This window comes from Colossoma macropomum, unplaced genomic scaffold, assembly GCF_904425465.1.
Source record: "Colossoma macropomum unplaced genomic scaffold, Colossoma_macropomum, whole genome shotgun sequence".
Taxonomy (NCBI): Eukaryota; Metazoa; Chordata; class Actinopteri; order Characiformes; family Serrasalmidae; genus Colossoma; species Colossoma macropomum.
In genome coordinates, this window is record NW_023494809.1 from 6,895,242 (window position 1) to 6,922,613 (window position 27,372).

The window sequence follows — 27,372 nt, forward strand, 5'->3', positions numbered from 1 at the left end:
TACCTTGTCTCTGACCTTGTTTGTGCCCCTGACCCTGTTCCTAACCATGGCCTCTTTTCCACTACAGGGCTGAACAGATGGAGAGTAACCATTGCAGTGGCATTTCCACAAGGGCACGGTTTGACACAGAACGCTCAAGATGGTTTTGCAATTCTGCCAATCCCTGAATTTAAACTGGACTCGGTGGGAAATAAAGAGTTGCTCTGGAATCATCATAGTGGCGGGTTTGTAAAGGGAGCACAGGGATGTGTCAAGCTCTGAAGCATAACAGCTTTCAGGTGGTCTTGGCTCCTAACGGATTTTCTTTGCAGCTTAGCTCCATGAGTGTTTTCTGCCAGCATGCAGATCCCCCTGCTTCCTCGCCCTTGGGGCTCGGTGGCCACCAAAAATAAAATCTTTATTGCATTGACGTATTATACACTTTTGTGCTGGCCTCGTCATCTTAAATCCATTGGGTGGTCGCTGTTAAATTGCCACTTTCAATTCTTGATTGTGATGATATGTTTTGGTTTTGTATGTTTACTTATGATGTCAAGAGTGCTGTGGCATTGTACTCATTAATTGTTTTATTCTGGCCATGTTGTTGAATACTATTTTAACTGTTTTAAGTGCTTTTTGTTCCTCACTCTTAGCTACTGCTTTCAATGGACCTGCTCATTGTTATTGGGGTTGAGAGTTCTTAGTAGCTCTTTCTTTATGAAAGACATGGCACAGTCTGCTACATTTGCCCCCGATGGCTGAGAGGAGTAGTGCAAGTAATTTCTATAGATTTAAGAATTACACATACATCTGGCCCTGACTCTGTACCTATCTATGTCTCTGGCCCTGACCTTTCATCTTGCCTTGACACTGTGCCCCATCTATATCTCTAGTCCTGATTCTAAGATCTACCTCTGGCCATGACCATGTATCTGGCCCAGAACCTTGCCTGACCTTGTCTCTTGTCTCCCTGATTTTGTCTTTACCCTAGGGCTTGTCTCAAGATGACTGTGGCTTTTCGGCAGGCTCGACCCTGTGTTTTAAATTTACATACTTCCAAAATGGTGCAGTTCATCATTGTTTGCACATACGTATTAATTGTACTGTCACTGAGATCATCTGTTTTTTACTGTGACACTGTGACAGTCTGTGGTTCTTTGTGTGCAAAGCATAGCATGTGATACTTATTTGTACATCTGAGTTGTGTTTGTCCTTAGCTGTGGGTTTGTTTCTTGTTCCAAGTTCCTTGTTTTGTTAATAACCGGCTTGCTACTGTGATGCTTATCTGGATGATGGGCTTTCTCTTTATTAGGAATATAATTATTAAACCTTCCTATGTTCTGTCCCCTTCTTCTTCAAGTCCCAGTAAAAGATGACCTGGGCATGTAACTGTCTTCCTTCATCCTCCCTGGAGATTGATAAGTCTCTCAGCACAATATTAAGGAGTCAGTATGCTTTTCAGGGGAAATGTACATCATCATACGATGACCTAGTCACTGGACTGGGTCTTAAGTATGGAGAAAGACTAGAAAAGCTGCACAGGTAGTTCACATCTTCAGGTCAGGGTCCAGTGCAAGAAAAATGGAGATGAGACTGTCAGTGCATGCTCATCAAGAGCCATTTATCACTAGAGTGGCATATTTGGGAGGATGTGTGGAGCCATCAGATAAAGTCTGAGATGGACTTGTGCCAAAACAAATTCAAATTAGAGGAAGGTTCCCATAATTCCTTGTAAAGCTGATTAATATATGTAAACAATATGATGAGGCGTTCCCTTAGAACTTCTGAGTGTACATGTATAAAAGACACTCCTGCACAATCTTTCTCACTCTAGTAATTTACAAGAACTTCAGTTGTGCCAGGTTACTTTGGGAGGACGAGATTCTCTGCAAGCAGCTGTGTGAGTACCAGTATATTTATTGCAGTAGTTTTTCTAACTGAGATTCAGTGATCAGTGAACTGGAGGAGATTTCTTTGAGTGCTGCAGGATCAACCAGGCATGCAGGAAGTGGGGGTGCCGTTGGTGCGGCAGCGTCCCCAGATTTCAGGGTTGGTTAAATAATAAAGAAAGGCTTGAACTCGAACTTTTATTTATGTATTTTATAAACCTGCAACAGCCTTACACTGTTTACGTCAAGAATATATGTCATTTAAGTGAGCCGAATTGCTTCCCTCTCGCACTTGGTGGGGACAGGTCACTAAAACAGAGAGCTGTGGGCCGTTTCTGAGCCCCAACGTGGCCTAATATGTTTTTTTTTAGTCAAAAAACACAATAATGTCCCGTGCTTTGAATTTATTCTTTTTTTAATCAACTGTCATATCTCTCAGTTAGTGTGTATTAGTTTGTGTGACTGTGGACCTGACACAATCAGTTTCCGTGCCACACATCAAAAATCTGGACGTCACTGGATGTCACTGGATTGGACGTCACTCAACTAATTTGCTTAAAATTCGTCCAGAAGGAGAGAGAGTGGAATCATTTTGTGCATTTATTGTGTGAGTTATGTGGGTACATTGTCATCTCTCACCATTATAGCACATCATGACACATCATGATGTGTTATGATATGAATTTGGCATGAATTATCTAACTAAATTAAAAAGAAAAAAAGGCAAATAATTTTGCATAACATTACTATTCACATCACATATATACTGCTTAAAATCTCAGCACCCCCAACTTACAACACCTTCCGGCATCCCTGGGATCAGCAAAATACCTTCAAGTCTCAGAGTACAGCCAGAGAGAAACGGCTACATCCATTTACGCCTGTCATTAACATGTGCTGGGTGCTCAGATCATAAGTGAACAGCACTAATGTAATGTTTACCACTAAGAACTGCATACTGTCTTTCAGCATTACATTAGAAAAACTGCTGCAGTGTGTTTTGTGAAAATGTAAAGTACGGTGAGGTGCATTAAGATAGCCCAGCAATAACCAGATACAAGTTAATAGAGTTAATGTACTATATTTACTTGTTTTTTGTTGTTTTTATGTTTTTTTGTTGTTGTTTTTTGGGGTTTTTTAGAAAAATGAAACATCACATATTTTACCTGCTGGGAGTGATTACAGTGGCTGGTTTCACTGATGCATCTTTAAGAGGTAAACATACATCTTTACACACACACACATTAGTTTTGTAGCCTCTAGATTCTGATGTAATCAGTACATCATGCAGAAAAAAAGACTTTAGAATTCTAAAACACCTTTGTGCTGTTTTCTTTTCTCTCCAGGGCTGGTGTGATTTATAGACTCCCCCAGGGGTTATAAATGATATTTAAATGTAATGAAAGTTACAATGATGACAAGAGTAACCTGACACAATTAGACAGAATCACCTTTAAAATGATGTTTCTTTTGCTTATGTATTATTGAACAAATCTGCGTGGCTTTTTTTCATTCCAGCCAAAAACCTCGCTCTCTATGGAAAAGCCACACAGTCATCCTTGGTTAATAATTCCTATGCGGCATTCAGTCACGCCTACAATGCTATAGATGGAAATAGTGAATCAAACTACAACCGTGGTTCTTGCACCGCCACTGAGGCACAGCAGAACCCCTGGTGGAGGGTGGACCTTCTGGGTGAGTACACAGTGACCTCTGTCACCATCTATAACAGAGGAGACTGCTGTGCAGAGAGGATCAACGGAGCTGAGATACACATCGGAAACTCTTTAGCCAACAATGGAAACAACAACACCAGGTGATTTCCATTTCCATTTCAATGTAAAATGGTAATAGCTAATTGCTAGTATCACTTGAAAGCTACTAGTTATGCACAGCAAAACTTGAACCACATGTCTAAAACCACAAGCCAAATTAGTCCGTTTCCTGGTCAGGCTCCGCCCCTTTCTGTGTGTTGTAATGCTGCATTCGGGTGATTCTTGGAAAGTTGTACACACCAGATGCCACCTCGTAAAGATAGCATAGCAACATTTTAACAAACACTTGAGATAACGGAGCAACCATGTCGCAACACCCTAGCAACCATGTTATTAAGTGTTGTTAGCTGGCTTTGTAAAGCCAACTTAAAGTTTATTGACAAACTTTACCTGTCTAGTTTAGTTGAAGTGCACCTCCCACTGGTAGGTACTGAGGGTACCTAGCTGTAGTCGGAGGACGAGTGGAAAAGACCATCAAGCCAGGGAGTTTTTACCAGCAACAGGTTTCACCTCTAAACCAGATCTGACACATATCATTTAGCTAATCAAAGACTTCTGGAGGCAGTAATTAAATGGATCAGGTGAAATTTAATAGGGCTAAAACCTGCAGGAAGGAAAATCTCCAGGAACAAAGTTGACAAACAATGAAGATTAAGCTCTGTCGTCATCAAGAGCAGGAGTAGCAAACTGCAGTCCTGGAGGTCCAGTGTCCAGTACAGATTAGTAATTGTCTTGCTCTTAACACACAACCTGGCAATTAACTGCTGAGCTGAATTAGGAGTGTTTGAGTAAGATAATCACCAAAGTGTGCTGGACTCCGGCATTCCAGGTCTGGAGTTCACCACCAATTATCAAGACGCATCTCAACTCGTCCTGCTTGTTAAAAATCAACTGCCGTGCCTGGCGCTGACCACTGCTACGGCCTCCATCCCATGAGAATATCATGGTTTATGTAATTGTGACTCCTCAATCAAAAATCTAACTAGCATGCATTGTACCAGGCCAAGAGCTCCAGGGCTATGTTGAGTTGACTCTTGTCTCTTGTCTTTTTATACTCTGTCAGTTTCAGCTATTCCTGACTGTGGCCTATAGAAATGTGCACATCCTCTCATATATGTACTGTTTTCTCTCCAGGGTTGGGGTGATCTCTAGCATCCCTGCAGGAAAATCCAGCACCTTGATCTTGAAAGGCTTCTCAGGTCGTTACGTCAACGTGATCATCCCTGGAAATAACCGGATCCTGACTCTCTGTGAGGTCGAGGTCTATGGCTATCCCACTCCATCTGGTGAGAAGGACACTTATCACTCTTTATACTGTTAAAATAAAACTGCTTTTCTACTCATCTAAACTAGAACAGTAAAGTACGCACAACGTTTGATCCTAGATCAAGTGACTTAAGTGACTAAAGGAATTAGTCCAGTGTAGCTTCAAAGCCACATATCTGATCTTTACTCCCTGTAACCATATTTAGTAAACAGTACATGTGTATAATAGGGGTGTCATGATACAAATGTTAATATGAATTTTTTTCTGTATGGGGGCTGTGAGATGATACGCGCTGTTTATCGGATACAGTTAGATTCCATATTAGAAAAGGTGTTATATCAGGAATGATTTCTATATTTGTATGTTATAGAATTGTATATTATACTATTATATACAAAATATAATATCATGTAACTTGATGATAGTCCTGAAACGTTTAACCATGAACAGAAAAAAAACAGGAAAAAACTGGTTTGGTTTTGGTTGGACATTTCTGTTCCACCTTAAATGTTGCAGCAGTTACATTCAGGTGCCTGAGGAAAATTTAAAGATGTAGCTGGCGAATAAGAAGCTAACTTTAGCTTTATCTACCCTGGATGGTTGATTAGCTGAGCTGTTTGAAATGACGAACAAAGAGAGCAAACTTAAGCTGAAAGAAGTGAAGCTTTCCAGGTCTTTCAGGTGCAACAGTGATGGGCAAAGAGTGGCAGACTGAACGGTGACAGTGTGTCGGCACTGTCACACCAAATGCCCATGCTAATACCTCAACTATGCTAACTTATTTGTAGTCTCTCTCAAAAGCTTCAGTTAGCAGAGGGAGGAGAGAACATGAGTCACAGCAGCTACTCCTCACACAGGATTTAAACAGCCGCCAAGTGGTGAATCTGCATGGGCAAAAAAAATAACCCAAAAGAGATGTGTGTAGCTTCGAATAGTCAGAAGTAGAGAGTCTTGGGTTAAACACTCATTTAAGCCCTTCAACAAGCACTGTTGTCTTTTTGGTGAAAAAAAAACATTTTTGGAATTACAAATAGATAGATGACAAATAGAGAGATAGACAAAAAATTTGTCACCTGTGACTGAAACATACCTAATAGCTTGTAATACCAACACAAGCACGAATATCAGCTGCAATTTGATTTGGCACAGACTGGACAAGCTTCTGAAAGTAGGCCATCAGTGCTCAGCCACTCTTGCATCTAAGAATTGCACAGTTTGGCCAGATTTTGTGGATTTCCCTGGCATATTACTCATTGTTCCTGGTTGTCCCATAGATGTTCTTTAATAAGATGATGAGCAAAAGGCAAAACCTGGTTGTCCAGCAGCTCAGTGTCAGCACTGTGGTTCAAATTTACTGTCACATCAACCAAAGTGTTGCAACCAACCGGAGTGTTCTTTCAGAAATTGGTTGTGAAGAACCTGCGTTGTATTCTAGAAGCAATTCTTGCCTGGAAGTGAAGCAATTTTTATTCACAAGCCGTGAAACATGCTGGCAGTCCCTGTCCATCAGTTACATCTTTCAGCCACAATTCTATTGAGAATTTCCTGTAGGCTGGGATTTTTGCCACTGTTGGTCGACTCGTATGACCGTAAGCTTCGATACACCTGCAAATTCAGCTACTTCCTTCACTCTGGCCCAAATGCAATCACTTCTTTTAGCCAATCATTAACATCTGCTTTGCGATCCATTTTTTTTACACATCGAATGAGACATTCACTGCACTGTACCACCTCTTCTCAATCTATGAATCCTTTCACACACCCCGCAAGTAGTTACAGCCCAATCATCCTCATGCCTTCCCATCTGCAGGAGCCTGAAGTTACTACCACCTTAAATACACAAGGTGACCTTTTTTTTTTGTCTGGCGAGTATAGCTTATCAACAAATTTGTGTGTTGTTGCACCCCAAGTATACACCCTGACAGGAACAGCAAAACAGCAAAAGTATTAAATCAAAAACATAACCATGCATGCGACACATTTCTGATAAAGTGAGGATACTTAGATTTACAGGCAAACTTCAGTATTGATCTTTTATTGGATCAGCAGATTTCCTTTTCACCAGACTGATTGTTTCCTGTGCAGGACAAAGCATAGCGCTGAAAGGAACAGCTACACAGTCCAGCCTTTATGATCGTGGTTTTCCTTCCAACGCCATTGATGGGAACCGAGATGGTGTGTACTATCGCGGCTCCTGCACACACACTGAAAAAAACCTCGGCCCTTGGTGGAGACTGGACCTGCTGAAACAGCACAAAGTGTTCACCATCAGCGTCACTAACAGGCAGGATGCTGTTTCTGACAGGCTGAATGGAGCTGAAATCAGAATCGGAGACAGTCTGGGCAACAACGGCAACAATAACCCGAGGTAAACTGCTTGCAGGGCTGAACAACAAAAGAGCAGATTTTCAGTGATACTTTTGATCTGCAATTATGTTACAATGACAGGTCCAACCTGAGTTTTACAGGCTAAAAATACTGATTGGTATTTCTGGATCAGTCCTAAAATATTAACTCTTATAATCACTCTTAAAAGTAATAATATTAATATTTCATAATTTACCATTGTTTAAAGTGTCTTTTCTTACTGCAGTTTAAAAACATATCTACCTTAGATCACTTAGATTTGGCCTACTCTGTTCATTAATAAGTAGTGTGTGAGTGAGATTATCACATATTTCCTTGTGATCAGATGCATTAGTCTGCCAGTTAAGATTAAAATCACCTTCCATCAGCATCTCTATATCAGTATTAAATAGGTAGCACATATACAGTATTGTGATAAAAGTCCAGCTATACTGTAAACTGCATAGGAGAGAGCAGGAGGGTCTACAGATCCTCACAACAGCAAGACCCACTTTTAGGGCTAAAAATCCAAAACATTTTCTTCAGAGACTGAATTAAGGGTTATAGCTTGGATACTGTATCTATGACAGCTACTCCTCCATTTTTGCTATGCTGTCAGTTCAATACATGCATACATACATCATCTAAACCGCTTATCCTTCTGGGTCGCGGTGGGGTCAGTTCTATACAGATTATAACAATATAGTATCTCTTACAGATTTTCTCAGCCAGGTTTCCATCAGCACCACAAAATCTGAGTTTGGTTAAGAGATCAGAATTTTTAGCTGGTGGAGTTTTTCATGTTGTAGTAGGCTCCATTTATTTAAGTGAATTATTTCTAGCGCTCTTCTGTTTCTGAAAATAATTAGATCTTTTACACAGTTTACTCTACTTAACTTTTGAAGCCTGTGAAGTACGGTGATGACAGAGGGGAGGCACAATAGGCTCAGTGTGGATAAGTTTACCTGGATTAATCAAACATGCTTACATATTTGAGATGATTCATCACACTTGTCATGCCTTCTGAACATACGAATTTCTTATTGTAAATTTTAAAATTTAGTTTTAATGGCCATTTGAGAAGCGGTGAAGACGAGGGGGTAACACGAATTTATAATGTACGTAACTAAAAGAGCTGTAATTTATTTATTTTAACATTTCACACATATTAAGAATAGCTTCTTCGTATTATTAAAGGCATTTTTTTGTGGCTTGAAAAAAGAAAAAGTAGTACTTTGAGTATTTATTCTGGCCAGCCCTAATCAATATTAGCTTACCTATGCAGTTTTTTTTCACAAGTTTGAAAATTCATTTTTTGCTTTAACAGGTGTGGAGTGATCAGCACTAAGAACAAAGTGCCGACCTTTACCTTTGACTGTAAAGGGATGGAGGGACGGTACGTCAACATTGTGATTCCAGGAAGATGGGAGTTCCTCACTCTGTGTGAGGTGGAGGTGTACGGAGTTCCTCTGATCTGAAGAACCTCTTGGCCTTTATGATTACAATGTGATGCTGGTGGTTGTTGGCCATGATTGTACCCTGACAGAAATTAAATAGAATTTGGATTAAAATGAATTTGTCATATGGTGGGGCAGTGATTGAAGGGGTCGCTGGAATTTGTAATAAAAACTGTCATGGGCTAAATTTACAATACTGAAAACACAAAATGTTTATCTCTGAAAGGACACCAATGTGCATATCTGAGGGTACAGGATTGGCCACACTGACCATTTCCCACAGCATTTATCATCACTTATTATCAAATGATACTATATTTGGATCTTTGGGTATATTTTCATTAGACTTTGTCTTGTTTTGCGGCATATTTTTGGTTATGTTGATCACTCAGGTGATTTTGATAGTTGGGTTAATTTAGGAGGAGTTAATAATAATAATAATAATAATAATAATAGTAATAATAATAATGTTACATTTATATACCACCTTTCACAATCCCAAGGTAGCGTTACATAACAAAGAACACAAAAACCCTAAGACTAAGCAGTGAAGGAGGAAGAGAAATGCTCATGAAAAGAAACGTCTTTAAATTAGATTTAAAAGTAGAAAAGAACAGCAGTCATGGAGGGATTGGAGAACAGAGGTCCAGAGTTTGTGGGCATTGGCACTGAAGGACTTCCGTCCCAAGGTGGAAAGTCTGGTGTGTAGGGACAGCAAGTTATTACAAGAAGACCTGCGAGAGTGAGAGGGAGTGTAAGAGGTCAGGAGTTCTCTGAGGTAGAGGAGAGAAAGGTTATGCAGGGCTTTGAAAGTGAAGAGTAAAATTTTAAACTTTATACCGGACAGGACAGGTAGCCAGTGTAGCTGAGAGAGAATGAGAGTGACATGAGCTGAACGCTTAGTATGGGTGAGAACTCTCTGAATGGGTTCTGAATGTACTGTAGCTTTTGTATAGACTTTACAGGGAGACCAACAATGCGGGAGGTACGATAATCAACACGAGACACAATGAAGTTTATGTGTCATTATCAGTCAGGAACAGGCGAAGATGAGCAATATAATGTAAGTTAAAGAATGCAGTCTTATTGAGGGACGTAGATCAAAAATGTGCAGTGAAAGTTAAGGCCATGGCTATGAATAATCTGGCTAAGTGGTAGGATGTAGATTAGGAAAAGAAGGGGTCCAAGAACTGAGCCCTGAGGAACACCACATGTAACAGGACAGGTGGAGGACTTGTGTGGACTCTTCGTCTCTTTGTAAGATACAAGCTGAAGGCTGAATCAGTGCCAAAAGAGGAAAGACAAGAAACAAGAACATCATCATTAACATTATCAAAAGCTGCATGTAAGTCGAGGAGAAGGAGAATATTGAGAGTATTACTATCAGCAGATCAGAGAAGATCATTAGATTCATTTACAGATTATTACTCTGTACTGGTCTCTGAATTCAAGTCAGTTGTGGTCTCTCCCCTCAAATGTGAGGCTGCCCTGATCGTCATGATCCATATCCGATTTGATGCTACTTTTCTACGTGGTCTGTAATAAATTTAATGATTTGGTTCTCACTGGTTAACCTGGAACTGTAACAACTGCGTTTTGATTCAAATTGCTTGAATGGGTTTTAAAGATTGCCTTTTGCTGCTGATATTTGATGACTGTATGATGACAATTTACACCATTGCGCATAACCTCATGCATTTCTGGGTACATGCTTCGTTTTCTACTTTTTGTAATCACAGTCTATTGTTCTTTGGTTGATTTCTATTTCTCTATTGGGTAAATAAATTTTGTCAGCTCTGCACTTTGTGAATTGCTCATTGACTGTACGAGTCTGTTAGAGCATCAGCTGCAATTCTAAATACACACACTCACTGACCACTATATTAGAAAAATCTACTGTGAACTTTATTAGAAACACCTATCTTCTACTTCCATTCACTGGCCACTTTAAGCTTACCTTGCACTGTCGTCTCACGCAACCTTATAGCACGTTATGACACATTCTAATTTAAATTAACAAAGGCAAATAATTTTGCATGACGTCACCGCTCATGTGCTTCTATAAATATCATCACCCTAAACTGAAAACACCTTCCTGCGTCCTTGATATGAATGGTGGACTTGTTTGTCTCAGTTTGAGATCAGCTCACTTTGGGATATAATAGTTCTGCCAGAAAGGCTCAGGAGGCTCAAGAGCGACAGAGGACAATTTTTAAATCCTCAATCCAGTTTTACAAGTTGAAAGATAACAATTAACTAGAAATTAAAGGGTCTTTGGCGTAGGCGCCGTCCTCCGTCCAGGTCTTGGCGCATCGAGACCCTCGCTGATCCAGGAGGCAAGAGTGAATTATGGTAAGGTAATTTGCAGGTTCGCAGTTAGTTTTCACTGTTATGCAGACGACACGCAGCTCTACATATCTGCTAAACCAAATGAGGCTCTGAATCTAAATAAACTTGAAGAATGTGTTAAAAATATCAAAAGCTGGATGACCAACAGTGTCCTTCTTCTTAATCCTAACAAAACTGAGGTCCTACTACTTGGACCCAAAGCAGAGAGACCTCAGCTCTGCATAACCTTAAACTATCTATTTAACTATTGCTCCACCTGTTTTTCCCCCGTTTTGTATTCTAATATTTTATATTAATGCTGTTTGCTATCTGGTGTCGACCAGAGGAGGATGGGTTCTCCTTTTGAGTCTTGGTTCCTCTCAGTGTCTCTTCCTCATACTCTTAGGGAGTTTTTTCCTGCCACTGTTGCGACGCTCATGGGGGCTCGGACCCAGATTTTTCTGTAAAGCTGCTTTGTGACGACACCTGCTGTAAAAGCGCTACATAAATAAACTTTGACTTGACTTGATCCTGCCGGATAGAGACGGCAGGGGCGGAGCCTACCCCCGGACAACCAGACAGGGACCCAACTGGTGGTGGGGAGGAAGGAGGGGAACGTCAAAACGTAGGCACCTGAAAGCAGCAGGATAGGTACATAAGTCGAGTCATTTTAAAGACAGGTGAAGGCCCGTGATTGGTCAGGACCAATGAATGAATGAATGACATTCAATAACATCAGAGTCTTCGTGGCAGAACTTTCACTAAAGCTTCCATTTCATTTTTGTAAGTTACAGCACAGATTCCTCTGAAAGTCTGGACCGCCGCCCTGACACAGACGAGCGACTCACTAAAAGAAATGTTAGTATTAGAAGATTTATTGATTGCAATTGGACTGCAGTTTAAAAAATAAAGCCTTGTGAAACCATCCCGCTGTAACTTCCCCTTCTACATCTGTGTAAAGCAGATGCTACTTTCATTTGCTTATGAACATAATTAAGACAAAAAAGAATATCTTACTTACAGTGCCAGGAAAAAGAAATTTCCCCTTCCTAATTTTCCATTATTGCATGTTTGCCTCACTGAATGCTTTCATATCCTTTAATAAAATGTAATAATAGACCGAAAACAGTCTCAATTAAAAAAATACAATTTTTAAATTATTATTTAATTTATTTAAGAAGCAAAGTTATCCAACATGCAAATTACCCATATGAAAATCTACAATTTCATGTCATCCGTCCTCATTGTTGTGGAGAAATTTGAGCCCAATCTTCTTCGTAGAGCTACTTAAATTCAGGCACATTGGTAGGTTTTTGAGCATAAACTGCTCTTTGAGGCCCTGCCACAGCATCTCTATTGGGTCCAAGTCAGGACTTAGACTAGTCCAGGTCCTTAGGCAGCAAAATATGCCCTCACCTTCCCACCACCAGACATTCCGGTCTTCACCACAGCGTTCGAATGTCATGCTACGAAACAAAGCAACCTTTTTTCAATTGTATTAGATGAACTGAATCATAATTATTCATATATAAGTATTATATGGTGGATGAGCAGTTTGGCTGTGTGTGTGTCTGTGAGTGGCCTTGAGGTGTCGGCTGTGGCTTGATGGGACACACACATACAGCTGGAGTCTGTTTATATCAGGAGACATTAAAAATTATCATTGGGAAAAAAAAAGGAAAAGTACATATGTAGCAGAAATAAATCAAAAACATGAAACCAAATGTAACTAATGAAGCAAATAAAGCTTGAAGGCTTGGGCCTGAAAGCAGCCTTGGCCTGCAACAATTAAAAAAATATATATTACTTTTGGAAGTAAAGGTGGTAAAAATAGCCGTGACTTTTGGAGATAAGGGTCTGCAAATCAAAAAGTTTGAAATATTTAGGAGGTATTGACCAAAAATAGTAGAAAAAGCGTGGATTTGCGTGGGTTCGTCAGTTGATTCCCGGGCCAACTCAAGATTAACGCTTGATTCTGGAAAGACTTAATCTTCAATAAAGGAATTGTGCCTTTTCCTGCCGAGCCTGGTGTTTTGAGGTTTATTTTTAGTTTTGTGTCAAGAGCAAAGCTGTGGAAATATTTTTTTCCCACGACAGTCTCTAGCCCAGAGATCACTAATAGGCGGACCGCGGTCCGAGTCCGGACCCAGACGCTGTCCTATGCGCTCCTGGACCTACAACCAATAAACTATGGAGAATTATTATGGTCCTATTTTAATCTGCGTAACATTTCTAGCCTTTATGGTGCCGCTTTAGTGCCCGGAGACTCACAGACCAATCGTATGTGTTGTAAACATCACACGTGACGCTACTCAGCCAATTAGATCTGTGCATTACGATGAGCACTGAGACTCGAATGAGTGACGCCACGCACAGGGCAGGGACGAGGCGAGACACAGCAATCGGAGAAGAAAGTGAGTCAGAGGGAAGTTATTTCACATGTTGTGCTCTAAAAAGAGAAAACTGACAATAAATATTGTTGAAATATTACAGAACTGTACTTTATTTGATTTGACATTCAGTCGACTGTATAATGTTGATATACCTACTAGGCTACTTCAGTAAACAGTATATGGCACTGAATCATGATGTAAGTTAGACATTATGATGTTCTGGACCTTTGCTTCAGGATATTTTCTCTAACTGGCCCTTACTGAGTTTTAATTAAAGACCCCTGCTCTATCCTAATGACTATCTGTTGCAATTACCCAGCATGTAAGTAAGGTGTAAAATGTGTCTGTGTAAGTAACCCATCTCACCTGAAGATCCCCAGCCAACCCAAGCAGTGGCTCAGTTGCTGGATAGCCTGAGCATTCAGATGAGTAAGTTCAAGAGGGAAGAACAATAAGGGCACATTAGTAGGACATAACAACGTCTGGCAGTTTGTTGAGGGATTTGGGTGCTTCTTGGCTCCACTATGTGCTACATCCAGACTCCACTCCTGCATCCACACAGGGTTCAAATCCAGAAGCCATCTTCTTAAAGACACATTCCTTCCTGTATATAGGGATCTCGGGGAACAAAGACACCCCCTAGTGGATGGAGTGTGTACTGTGGAAGTGTAGTGTCCATCTGAATGCACCGAGCACTTGGTATGATGTTCCTGTTATGAAATGCAGAACTTGCTTTATGGCAAAAAGGGACATGCGTTGTCCAGAAAGTCAATACGGACTGGTCTGCCCATAGAACATCATCCCAAAAGGCTTAACGATTGTCCAGGTGCTTTTTTGCTAATGGGAGACGAGCACTGATGTTTCTTTTAGATATTAGTGTTTGTGCCTTACTGTCCCTTCTGTACTGTGAATTCATGAGCACAGATTTTTTCTGCAGTTCCCTGAATGTTCTTCCAGAACAGTTGGCGACTTCCTGGTTGAACTGTATCTGAGCCCTTGGGGAAATTTTGGACAGCCTTTATATACCGAGTTTGGGGAGTTACTTTCCCAGGTATTGTCCCTGGGATTAACCGTTGTCTGCACCTATTATCTGTGTTTCCCATTCTGTCATTGATATCATCTCTGTCTTTTTCTGTGTATCTATAGTCTGTCTTTGTGAAATGTAACACTGATACTTTCTTTTTAATGTGAGATGTTTATCCTAGCTGTCGTGTTTCTTGTTCCATGTTCCTTGTTCTTTTATTAGACCCCCATAATTTAAAATATGATAACTGATCCTTTAACAGGACAGAAGCGAGTGTTGTGGGTATTGATACTCTGTGAAAATGCAGTTATGATCTAAAATCTTGTTTATTTGAAATACATTGTGTGTGAGTGTCTTAATGCAGACGTACATGGTTAATGCAGTACCATTCATTCAATTTGTGTATATTTAGTCCTAAATGTAAGCTTTGTTAAAACTATATAAAATTAAAAAAAAAAATCAAATACAAACAAATGCATTTTAACTCTCTACTGCACGCATTATGAGAGCAATAAAAACAAATACTTGCCTTAAATCAACCTGATTATTAAATTGCACAGAGAGCCATTTATTGTGAGCCATTTATTGTGGGAATGACGGGTAATGCACATACGGGAGGATATGTGAAACCATCCGATGAAATCAGAGATGAATCTGAGCCTAAAAGAGTCAAAATCAATGGGGCTCATTTTAGGTCACAGCTTTGTTTTGTTTGGGAAAATATTCCCTGCTGAGTGAACGTGATGTAAACGGAGTACTAGAGAAGAATCAATCTTCCTCATGTAAAAGTATAAAAGGGCTGATCCTGCAGCCTGTGCACAGTGCACAGTGCACTCACACGCATACTTGCTTTGATAATTCACATGAACATCGCACCAAAAGTTCTTGGACACAGAGACTCTCTAAAAACACAGCTGAGTGAGTACCAGTAAAGTTTTCCTGACTGAGGTGTTTCTAAAAGGAGTCGTGAGCTGGGTGATAATTGCACTAATACAGAGCGACTGCATGGAGGCCGTTCAGGGTCTCTTAATAAAGCTAGAGATAACCAGTAAAATCAGACAGTGATGGTTGATTGACACCTTTACTGGAAAAGGTGGTGGTTGGAAAGGGTCGATGCATTGTGTCTAAAAACATCAACTTGTTGGATGTGTTGTTGTTGTCCAGCCACTGGGGTGAGAAAAGCCTACTTTTTCCACACCTGTCTGACCCCTTGTGAAAAAGGGTGCATGTTTCAAAAGTTACATACTTTAATTTAATGTGTACTCTGGCAGTATACTTTAATACATACTACATGTATTGTTTTGAAACATTTTATGACAACGTGGGTATATTGGCTATGATTGAGTGCTGATTGGTTAGCATTACTGCTATTGAGTGCTGACTGGTTAGCATTACTGCTACTGAGTGCTGATTGGTTAGCATTACTGCTACTGAGTGCTTATTGGTTAGTATTACTGCTACTGAGTGCTGATTGGTTAGCATTACTGCTACTGAGTGCTGAATGGTTAGTATTACTGCTACTTAGTGCTTATTGGTTAGCATTACTGCTATTGAGTGCTGATTGGTTAGCATTACTGCTACTTAGTGCTGATTGGTTAGTATTACTGCTACTGAGTGCTGATTGGTTAGCATTACTGCTACTGAGTGCTGAGTGGTTAGTATTACTGCTACTGAGTGCTGATTGGTTAGCATTACTGCTACTGAGTGCTGAGTGGTTAGCATTACTGCTACTGAGTGCTGATTGGTTAGCATTACTGCTACTGAGTGCTGAGTGGTTAGCATTACTGCTACTGAGTGCTGAGTGGTTAGTATTACTGCTACTGCGTGCTGATTGGTTAGCATTACTGCTACTGAGTGCTGATTGGTTAGCATTACTGCTACTGAGTGCTGAGTGGTTAGTATTACTGCTACTGAGTGCTGAGTGGTTAGCATTACTGCTATTGAGTGCTGATTGGTTAGCATTACTGCTACTTAGTGCTGATTGGTTAGTATTACTGCTATTGAATGCTGATTGGTTAGCATTACTGCTACTTAGTGCTGATTGGTTAGTATTACTGCTATTGAATGCTGATTGGTTAGCATTACTGCTACTGAGAAAATCTCTGATAACTGAAAGACTCAGTGGACTCACCATGTGCTTTTCTTCATAGATCCTCAGAAAACAGGTAAAAGGAAGTCAAGTGATGTCATCTGTGTGACTTTTATTTCAAAATAAGAGATTTTTTGTTACGCAGTAACACCAGTGACACGACTCCTGGGGACCACAGCTTTCATTATATATTTTATAATATTTATTTGGTGTTTGTTTTCTTTTTCTTATGTCATTTAATTGATATATTCCATAGTCATGTATAGATTATTGCAGTTAAAATTGCAGAAAAACATTTTTTACCTCAAAATATGGCCTCAGCCTTCACACATGACTGTGGGGATGAGCTCTTCTGTGGTGCTTGGAATTCTGTATGATTGATTTAAAAACCAATATTGCTAAATTGGTGGATCAAGAATTTGTAATTGTTAAAATAACTTATTGTTTTATTTTAAATATAAATAAATTGTAACCCAAACCTTTTTTAAGTGTAATATATCTGTAAACGCTAGGGACACAAAAATGGACGTTTCTGTAGAATGACTCACAACCTACATTCGAAAACACTATCATAAGAAACAGAATTTGCGATGGTTGTAAACAGTTTTGGACACTAACGTTATACAGATTTGCCCATTACATACAAACAATGCAGTGCATTATGAGTGTACCCTGTCCGGTAGGGTACATCGGTTGTACACTATTTATTGCAGTGCATTGTGAGATTGTCTAAATGCACTGAATATTCTGCACAATATTTTCAGACATCACCCCACAATATTGCACTATATAGTGAACAGGGCATAGTTTCAAACAGATTGAGTGCCAACTATTTTCATTACACTGGAAATATTGTGTTTAGCAGATTAGCACAAATGAACACCACCACAATATTGTAATCAGCAGTGCGGAAACTCTGATTTTTTTACTGACTCATTATACCAACAGTTGCATTTTGAAGAAAGCTATAAATCATAAGTTTAACAAAGGAATACAGTTATTGTAGGGAGAATAAGAATGAGGAAAACAGAAAAGGAGACGTGTCAAATTAAATCATTTGCAGATTCATTACTAAGAATTCTGTGTAAATTTCATGATGAATGGACCAAAAGAAACGACCCAAAATGACTTGGAAAAAAGTCTGGTTCCATTGACTTACATTAAAAGTAAAGTAGGTTTTTTTCCTTCTCCTGTAAAGTTACCATTTTGGAGATACGAGGTTTTCTTCCCACAACAGCGCTACTCAAAAAGCTCTTATCAATGCATGGCATTTATGAATGTAATTTCATTCCCATAGCAATAGCATCAAACATATCTTTACATCCAGTATTTCAAAATAAAAGCCACACCACAGAGCCATTAATATTCACAAGTTTGTTGAAGGTTGAAAAGATAATAAGTGTGACTCATCTCTAAAAACATGAAACAAAATCACGATTTAACCAAAGTAAATTTAAAGTATGTGTAATCAATATTATTTGGATGGTGGAGCATTATTAACACAGCAGTGGCACCTTGTGGTGAAATTAAGAACAGACATAAAATTAAATTTTCTTCAGTCATACCGGAAAAGCACACCAGGTGGCTCCTCATGAAGCTGCTTGAAAAAACATAACTCATTATTGTTTTATTTTATTTTATTTTATTTTATTTAATCCTTGGCTAAGCTCTTTCTTCCATCTTCCTATGCTCACTAACAGCTTAGGCTGATTATTTTATGAATAACATTTAATAGGTACATTTGGGAGGATATGTGAAAACATCAGATGAATTCAAAGATTAACCTAAATCTAATCAAAAGCATTTGGGCTGGTTTTAGTTCAAATTGCATTGAAAGCCCCAATGGGCTAAAGTGAACACATCAATTTGTTGGGTGTCTGTTTGTCCAGACATTGGGCTGAGAGATGCTGACTTTGTCTCCACCTGTCTGACCACCTGGATTTGCAGTATTAGTTGTTACACAAACAGCTTAATTTTTTATTTTTCTGGTTCTTCCAGAAAAAAAACATTTTTTCCTAGACCTCTCAGTGGTAACCCACTCGGAAAGAGTGAATAAAAGCAAGAACTGAGATGGTACCTGTCTATGAGTCCTATAAGGAAACAAAGATTAAGCTGATTTTTGATTTTATATATATCGCTGTTGGTGGAACAAAACCTCGTATCTCCAAAATGGTAACTTTACAGGAGGAGGAAAAAACCTATTGTACTTCTAATGTAAGTCAATGGAACCAGACTTTTTCCAAGTAAATTTTGGGCCGTTTCTTTTGGTCCCATCATCATGAAATTTGTAGACAGTGTAAAGGGCCACAGGCATTTTCAAATGTCAAAAACTGAAAAATGACAAATGACATTACTCCATTGACTTACATAGAAGTACAGTATGTTTTTTCCTGCTCTTGTAAATTTTCTTATTTTGGAGATACAAGGTTCTGTTCCAACAACAGTGATATATAGGCAATGTATGTATATATATATATATATATATATATATATATATATATATATATATATATATATATATATATATATATATATGTGTGTGTGTGTGTGTGTGTGTGTGTGTATGTATATTACCAGGGAACCTCTGTGTTCTGCCTGTCAGCTGTATTAGAATAACTGAACAATAACAAAAGAGTTAAGAGTTAATGTACTTCATTTCCTCCATCAGAAAATGAACCTTCACACGTTTTACCTGCTGGCAGTTTTTACAGCAGCTGCTTCCACTGATGCATCTATGAAAGGTACACATCATGTTTACATACATATGGACACAAACATACTTTATTACAACATAAACAAGGCACAAAACACCACAATTCCACCACACGGTTCCTTACACTATGCTTTTCTTTTTATGATTTATAATAGAAAGGCAATAAATTGTTCAGTAACACTAATTAATACTAAAATTACAGTTTATTTAAGTAGAAAAAGTTATTGTTCCTCTCCATGTACCTGCCTGCTTGATTGTTTAGCACGTATATTTTGTTTCTGTGGGCTACAACTTAACATAATGAAGACATAGTACCCAACAACACGTTGTGTATAATAAAAAGTAAACAATTATTATTTTGAAACATATGTGTGCTGTTTTTTGGGTGAAGGAATGATTTATAGATTTCTTAGTATTATATAATAGTTAGCTATTAATTTAGACTTTTGGTGTTTTTAGAATGATTTATACTTTATACAGTTACATTTATTGGATTTTAGCATGACATGACTGTATAATGATAATAAGAACAAAAATAATAACAATAATTACAGGCAAAATGTTCAGTTAGTGTTAAAGTACATCAGCTTATTTAAATGGACGTTTTTATGGGACTATGTGATAGCAGTGGTGTTCAAGGCCTGCAGTCAGTGCCATTTTAAGGCTCACTAGGAATTCTCTGATCCAGGAAAAATTCCAACTGAATTCACACAGTTTAAACTCAAACAGAACCACTCACTGCGGTGTTATTTCACCACTTATTAGGTTGTCATTATCGCAAGACTCATGAATGCAGTTCTTCTGTCTTTAAATCAATTTTAGCTATATCGGTTACTTATATTTGCAATGAAGTTGGAAGGTTGTGACATTTAGTGGTGTTTAGCGCCACCTGCTGCTTGTCTCAAGTGGGCTTGTTTCAACGACGCTGATCAGTCAGTCAGTCACTCAGTAAGACGCATTAACTTTCGTAGGTTGTCCCGCTGGGCAGTCCAGCAATATGAATTACAACTAATTATAACTAATTATAGAGAACATTAATAGAATAGTTAATGAAGTTCATAAATTAATTCAAACATAATAAATTATGAAAAAAAAAAAACATTTCTGGAAAGTAACCTAAAACTTTCAAACAAAATTATTTTCATAAAACACAGATCACAGAATGATGCTGTTTATGTTGATGTATAACCGACCAAATCTGCACTGCTCTGTTCATTCCAGCCAAAAACCTCGCTCTCTATGGAAAAGCCACACAGTCAAGTTTGATTGGAAACCCCTGGGGGGCATTAGGCCACGCTTACAACGCTATAGATGGAAATACTGACTCAAATTACAACCACGGGTCGTGCACCGCCACCGAGACGCAACAAAACCCCTGGTGGAGGGTGGACCTTCTGGACGAGTACACAGTGATCTCCATCACCATCACTAACAGAGCAGACTGCTGTCCAGAGAGGATCAACGGAGCTGAGATACACATCGGAAACTCTTTACTCGATGATGGAAACAGCAACCCACTGTGAGGGAACTGGCTGTTTGACAGTTGTAGGAGTTGGCTTTGCATGGCAATATTAACACTGCATTTCTAAATCCTTGTCTCAAGATATTTCTCCATTGTTTGTTTTATATGACATAACCCACTTCACACAACAATGAACCACAACCAAAATGCCATTGAGCATGTGAATTTGAACACAATCCATTGAACACTAATTCTTCACATTTTCTATTTTCTCATATTGAATGATAAATAGTAGTGACAGCGACTGATAGCCCAACAAATGTGAGTGACACTTGCAACAAACTCAGAGCTGAGCTTGGCCGATTAAAACACTTTACAAATCCAAAGTTGAGGCAGTATGTGATATGGCAATAAAACCAGAAAGCAGTTACTATAAATTCTGTTTGACCTGTACTAAACTGGAAAAAGTACAAAACATGATCTATGATGTTTCACCTTAGAACTTTATTGTTTTTTGTAAAATTATGCTCATTCCAAATATGAATCCTGCAGCACATTCCAATAAAGTTGGGACAGTGGCCTGTTTACTACTTTGTTACCTCACTTTTCCTTTTAAAGCACTTAAATCTTAAGCAGTGCAACAGTACCGTGCTTTTGTTGTTGTATTTTGTGCTTCATAATGCACCACAAGTTTTCAACAGGAGACTAGTCTAGCACCCACACTGTCTGGTTGAAATAGCATCTATGAAACCGATGGCGTCTTACGTTGCTCCAAAATGTGTGTATACTACATAGACAAAGTATTGGGACACACCCACTAATTATTGAGTTCAGGTGTTTCTGCCACACCCATTGCCAAGAGGTGGATACAATTAAGCACATAGCCTTGTGGTCTCTATAGACAAACACTGGCAGTAAAATGGGACGTACTGATGAGACCTTAAACATGGCTCTGTCTTTGGATGCCACCTCTGACATAAGTCAGTGTGTGAAATTTCTGTCCTGCTAGAGCTGCCCCTGTCAACTGTAAGTGCTCTTATTGTGAAATGGAAGCATTTAGGAAAAACAACAGCTTAGCTGAAGCGGTAGACCACGCAAACTCTCAGAGTGGGCCACTGAGTTCTGAAGTGCACAGTGTGTATCCTCTGTTGACTCACTCACTAAAAAGTTCCAAATTGTCTCTGGAAGAAACAACAACAACAGAACTGTGCATTAGGAGCTTCACGAAATGGATTACCATGGCCAAACAGCTGCACACAAGCCTAAGATCAAAATGCACAATGCCAAGCACTGGGTGGAGTGGGGTAAAGCGCCGCCACTGGACTCGGGAGCAGAGGAAACATATTTTGTGGAGTGACAATCACTTTTCTCTATCAGTCAGTCTGATGTTGAGTCTGGGTTTGGCGAATGCCAGGAGAACGTTACCTGCCTGACTGCACTGTGCCAGCTGTAGAGTTTAGTGGAAGGGGGGATGATGATATGGGGCTGTTTTTCAGGGGTTGATCTAGAACCCTTAGTTCCAGTGAAGGGGAATCTTAATGCTTCAGCAGAACAAGACATTTTGGACAATTGTACACTTCCGACTTTGTGGGACAGTTTGGGGAAGAACCTCTCCTGTTCCAGCATGACTGAGCCCCAGTGCACAAAGCAGCTCCATAAAGGCCTGACTGGGTGAGTTTGGTGTGGAAGAACTTGACTGGCCCTCACAGAGCCCTGACCTCAACCCCATCGAACACCTTTGGGATGAACTAGAATGGAGATTGCAAGCCAAAACCTCTCGTCCAACATCAGTGTCTGACCTCACAAATGCTCTTCCGGATGAATAGGCATTTCCACAGACGCTCTCCAAAATCTTGTAGAAAGCTTCCCAGAAGAGTCGAAGCTGTTAGAGCTGCAAAGGGGGACCAACTTCCTATTAATGCCTATGGATTTAGAATTGGATTTATAAAAGCTCCTGTAGGTGTAATGTGTAGGTGTCCCAATACTTTTGTCCATATAGCATATATCAGTGTCATTGCTGCCTTCACAGATGTGCAGGGTATTCACTACCCAATAATACCCCCCCACACCATGACAGATGCTGGATTTTCAACTTTGCGCTTAACAGTCTGGATGGTCCTTTACTCCTTTGGCTTGGAGAACACGACATCCATTATTTGCATAATCTGAAAGGCTGACTTGTTAGACCACAATACACGTTTCCACTGAGCATCAGTCCATTTCAGATGCGCTCCAGTCCAGAGACGTTTTTATGCCAGAAGAGGTGTTAAATGATGACAGTTTGTATTCCAGAGCCCATGCGGATGTATTGAATGTCGTGAAGCTTAAAAACTCATATAAGGAACACAGTTGGACATTAAAGAGTAGCTACACCCTAAGACCTTTTTTTCCATTAACAGCTGAAATGCACTGCTCTGTAACAATAAAATATACTGGCCTTGCTTGAAATGTGAACACATCTTTCCAAACTGTAATCATTTTTATCGTGGTCAGTTCCACCTCTGCAGGGCCCCTCTGGTTCAACCCTGCTATAGGCATGGGTGACTTATCTTCATACCAAATCTGATTCACATTTCCCTTCACAAATCAAACTCCGGTGCCACACTCACTGAAAATAAATCAACAGCAAGCAACACTGGAACTACAGAAAATGAAACTGTTCAGGAAAGCTTAACGTTAAATGGCCATTGTTACTGAGTGTGTCAACCTTTCGTCCGTACAGCCTTTCTCAAACTTTTTTTCCCACTTTCCGTAGTTCCACTGTCCCTTGCTGTTGATTTCTGTTCAGTGAGTGTGGCGACCGAGCGTTCAATTTATGAAGGGGAACATGAATTTGAGTGGGAACTGAATCGGATGTAACACTGCTAAGTGCCATGAACAGCTTGCAGAACATAAGGGCCCATTAAAAATGCCAAAACTCATTTCAAAACCACCATGAACCAACAGAAACACATTGGTTTCTATGAGTTTTTCATTAGGGATGTGTACACTGACTCTCTTGTGTCTGTGCCATTTTCTTTTCTCTCCAGGGCTGGGGTGATCTCTGGCATCCCTGCAGGATTTTCCAAGATCTTCAAATTTGAGAGAGGCATCCCAGGTCGTTACATTAACGTGTTCCTCCCCGGAAAGAACCTGTCGCTGATGCTCTGTGAGGTAGAGGTCTTTGGCTACCCCACTCCGCATGGTGAGAAGAGACGACTCGCACTGTGCTCGTAACACTTAATACAGATAGAACAAGTTTTCCAAGCTCATTCATTCAAATCAATACAGTAGTTCCAGTATTACTCAAGTTACTTTCAGAACTGTCAAGTATATATACTGGGATATTTGTCATTTTGCTAATTGAGTTAGCTCAGAGTAGTTTTGTTTGCATGTTTGGCTAAATGCAATGCATTAGTTAGACTAAATGCTCAATTGCATACAGTGGAGTTTTTCGCCTCATGGTGAGACAGTGACTTTGACATGGTAGTGGTATGGTGCTGGTATGAGTGTATCAGACACAATGATGTTACTTATAATCAAACTAATAATCAAAAACCAAGAACACAGAGCAAGTGTCTGAAACACTATAACAGAAAAGCACTGAAACATTGGCAGGACTTCACCAAGAGCAGATCTATGCTGTAACATCAACGTGAGGAAGAAAATACCAGAAGCATAGTGCTCCATCAGGACCCACAAGGTGCCCTGCCCAAATCCTTCACACTGCCTTGTTGAACACTGAGCATACCCGCTGAGCCATAGCACTCAGCTCTGCTGTCAGCTCAAAGCGTCACTATCATCAGAACGCATGCTTCATTTACTCTAACTGACTGTTTGACTGTTTCCTGTGCAGGAGAGAATGTAGCACTGGAAGGAACAGCTACACAGTCCAGCCTTTATTCATATTATTTTGCATCTAATGCTATTGATGGAAACCGAGATGGTATAGTGCCTCGCGGTTCCTGCTCTATGGTTAACAATGACCTCAGTCCATGGTGGAAGCTGGACCTGCTGAAACGACACAAAGTGTTTTCCGTCATCGTCACCAACAGGCAAGATGCTGCTCCTGAAAGGCTGCTTGGAGCTGAAATCAGGATTGGAGACACTCTGGACAACAACGGCAACAACAACCCAATGTAAACTGTCTTCAGGTTTAAGCTACAAAAAGAATGAATTTTCATTAAAAGCCACTTTAGATATGCATTTATGTATAAATAATAGTTGAAATGTGCAATTTTCCCAGTCAGTTTTACGACCTCATTTCCAAAATGTTGGGACGCTGTGCAGAATGTAAGTAAAAATAGGATGCAATGATGTGCAAATCATGTAAACCATATATTAAAGTAAAATACTGCAAAGACAACATGCCAAATGTTGAAACCGAGAAATTTTATTGTTTTTTGAAAAATATATCCATTTTGAATTTGATACCAACAACACGGTTCAAAAAATTTGGGACGGGGGCAACAAAAGACTGGTAAAGTTGTGTAATGCTAAAAAAACACCTGGTGGTTAATTGGCAACAGGTCAGTAATATGATTGGTTATAAAAAGAGCATCTCAGAGAGGCGGAGTCTTTCAGAAGTAAAGATGAGAAAGACAGCATGAGCAAATAGTGCAACAATTCAAGAATAATGTTTCTCAACGTAAAATAGCAAAGAACTTTTGCTTTTCATCATCTATGGTACATAATATCATTAAAAGATTCAGAGAATCTGGAGAAATCTCTGTGTTTAAGGGACAAGGCCAAAAACCAGAATTTACTGGCTGTGATCTTTGGACCCTCAGACAGCACTGCATTAAAAACAGACATGATTCTGTAGAGGAAATCACTGCATGGGCTCAGAAACACTTCTGAAAACCAATGTCTGTGAAATCAGTTCATCACTGCATCCACAAATGCAGGTTAAAACTCTAAAAACAAACATAAACAGGATCCAGAAATGCTGCCACCTTCTCTGGGCCTGAGCTCATTTAAAATGGACTGAGGGGAAGTGGAAAAGTGTCATGTGGTCCGACGAATCAACATTTGAAATTCTTTTTGAAAATCATGGACACTGTGTCCTCCGGGCTGAAGACCACTCAGCTTGTTATCAGTGCACAGTTCAAAAGCCAGTATTCATGATGGTATAGGGGTGAATTAGCGCACATGGCATGGGTGACGTGCACATCTATGAAGGGACTATTAATGCTGAACGATATATTCATGTTTTGGCAACATATGCTGCCATCCAGATGACGTCTTTTTCAGGGAAGGCCTTGATTACCTCAGCAAGACAATCTCAAACCACATTCTGCATGTATTACAACAGCATTGCTACGCTGTAATACAATACGTGCTAAACTGACCTGCCTGCAGTTCCCAAACACTTACAGAGTGTTGTTAAATGAAGAGGTGATGAAACTCAGTGGTAAACAGGCCCCCGTCCCAACTTCTATGGAACGTGTTGTTGACATAAAATTCAAAATGGGCAAATATTTTTCAAAAAACAATAAAATTTCTCAGTTTCAACATTTGATACGTTGTACTATCTTCCTTTAAAAATATGGTTTACATGATTTGCATATCATTGCGATCTATTTTTATTTACATTCTGCACAGCGTCTCAACTTTTTTGAAAATGGGGTTGTACCTTTACAAAATATTTATGGTAATAATTTCTCACTTTCTGTCTCATCAGTTGTGCAGTGATCAACTCCGTCACTGGAGATCCTACCAAGTCCTATGAATGTAACGGGATGGATGGACGGTATGTCAACATTGTGATCCCAGGAAGGAACGAGTATCTCACTCTGTGTGAGGTGGAGGTTTACGGAGTTCCTCTGATCTGAAGAACCTCTTGGCCTTCATGATTACAGTGTGAGGCTGATCAGTTTTATTTCTCTGGTGGTTGTTGGCCATGACTGTACCCTGACAGAAATGAAATAGAATTTGGATTAAAATGAAATTTAAGTCGGCAGTGATTGAAGGGGTCACTGGAATGTGTAATAAAAACTTTCATGGGCTAAATTTACAACCCTGAAAGTAGCAAATGGTCACATCTTCATCTCTGAAAGGACACCGATGTGCATATCTGAGGGGACAGGACCGATCATTTCCCACAGCAATTAAAGCTGATATTATATTTGGCTCTGTGGGTATATTTTCATTAGGCTTTGTCTTATTTTGCAGCGTAGTTTATGCTATGTTATGATTTTAACAGTTGGGTTCATTTAGTAGTTTAATGTTTACAGTTATTACTCTGTGCTTTTCTCTGAATTCAAGTCAACCGTGATCTCTCCCCTCAAATGTGAGGCCGCCCTGATCATCATGGTCCTTGTCTGACTTGATGTTACTTTACTACATGGTCTGTGATAAACCCATTGATTTGTTTCTTATTGGTTAACCTGGTACTGTAACAACTGGGTTTTGTTTCAAACTGCTTGAATGGATTTAAAAGATTGCCTTTTGCTGCTGATATTTTTGGGGATTGTAAACAATCTACACCATTGTGCATAACCTCATGCATTTCTGATTACATGCTTAGTTTTCTACTTTTTGTAATCGCAGTCTATTTTTCTTTGATTGATTTCTATTTCTCTATTGGGTCAATAAATTTTGTCAGCTCTGCACTTTGTGAATGGCTTATTAACCGCACAAGTTGTCTGTTAGAGCATCAGCTACAATTC

The 27,372-nt window shown here is 39.5% G+C and overlaps 1 protein-coding gene across 1 annotated transcript; it reads left to right on the forward strand.

Annotated features, from left to right (window-relative positions):
* Positions 1–1,637: 1,637 nt before the first annotated feature.
* On the forward strand, positions 1,638–26,735 carry LOC118798514. Its single transcript, XM_036557894.1, has 11 exons — positions 1,638–1,879; positions 3,010–3,083; positions 3,387–3,684; positions 4,778–4,929; positions 6,996–7,278; positions 8,584–8,731; positions 19,216–19,288; positions 20,482–20,779; positions 23,752–23,906; positions 24,558–24,840; positions 26,385–26,735. The coding sequence occupies exons 2-11, from the start codon at positions 3,014–3,016 to the stop codon at positions 26,533–26,535; spliced, it is 1,911 nt and encodes a 636-aa protein (XP_036413787.1). The 5' UTR covers positions 1,638–1,879; positions 3,010–3,013; the 3' UTR covers positions 26,536–26,735.
* The last annotated feature ends 637 nt before the right edge of the window (positions 26,736–27,372 follow it).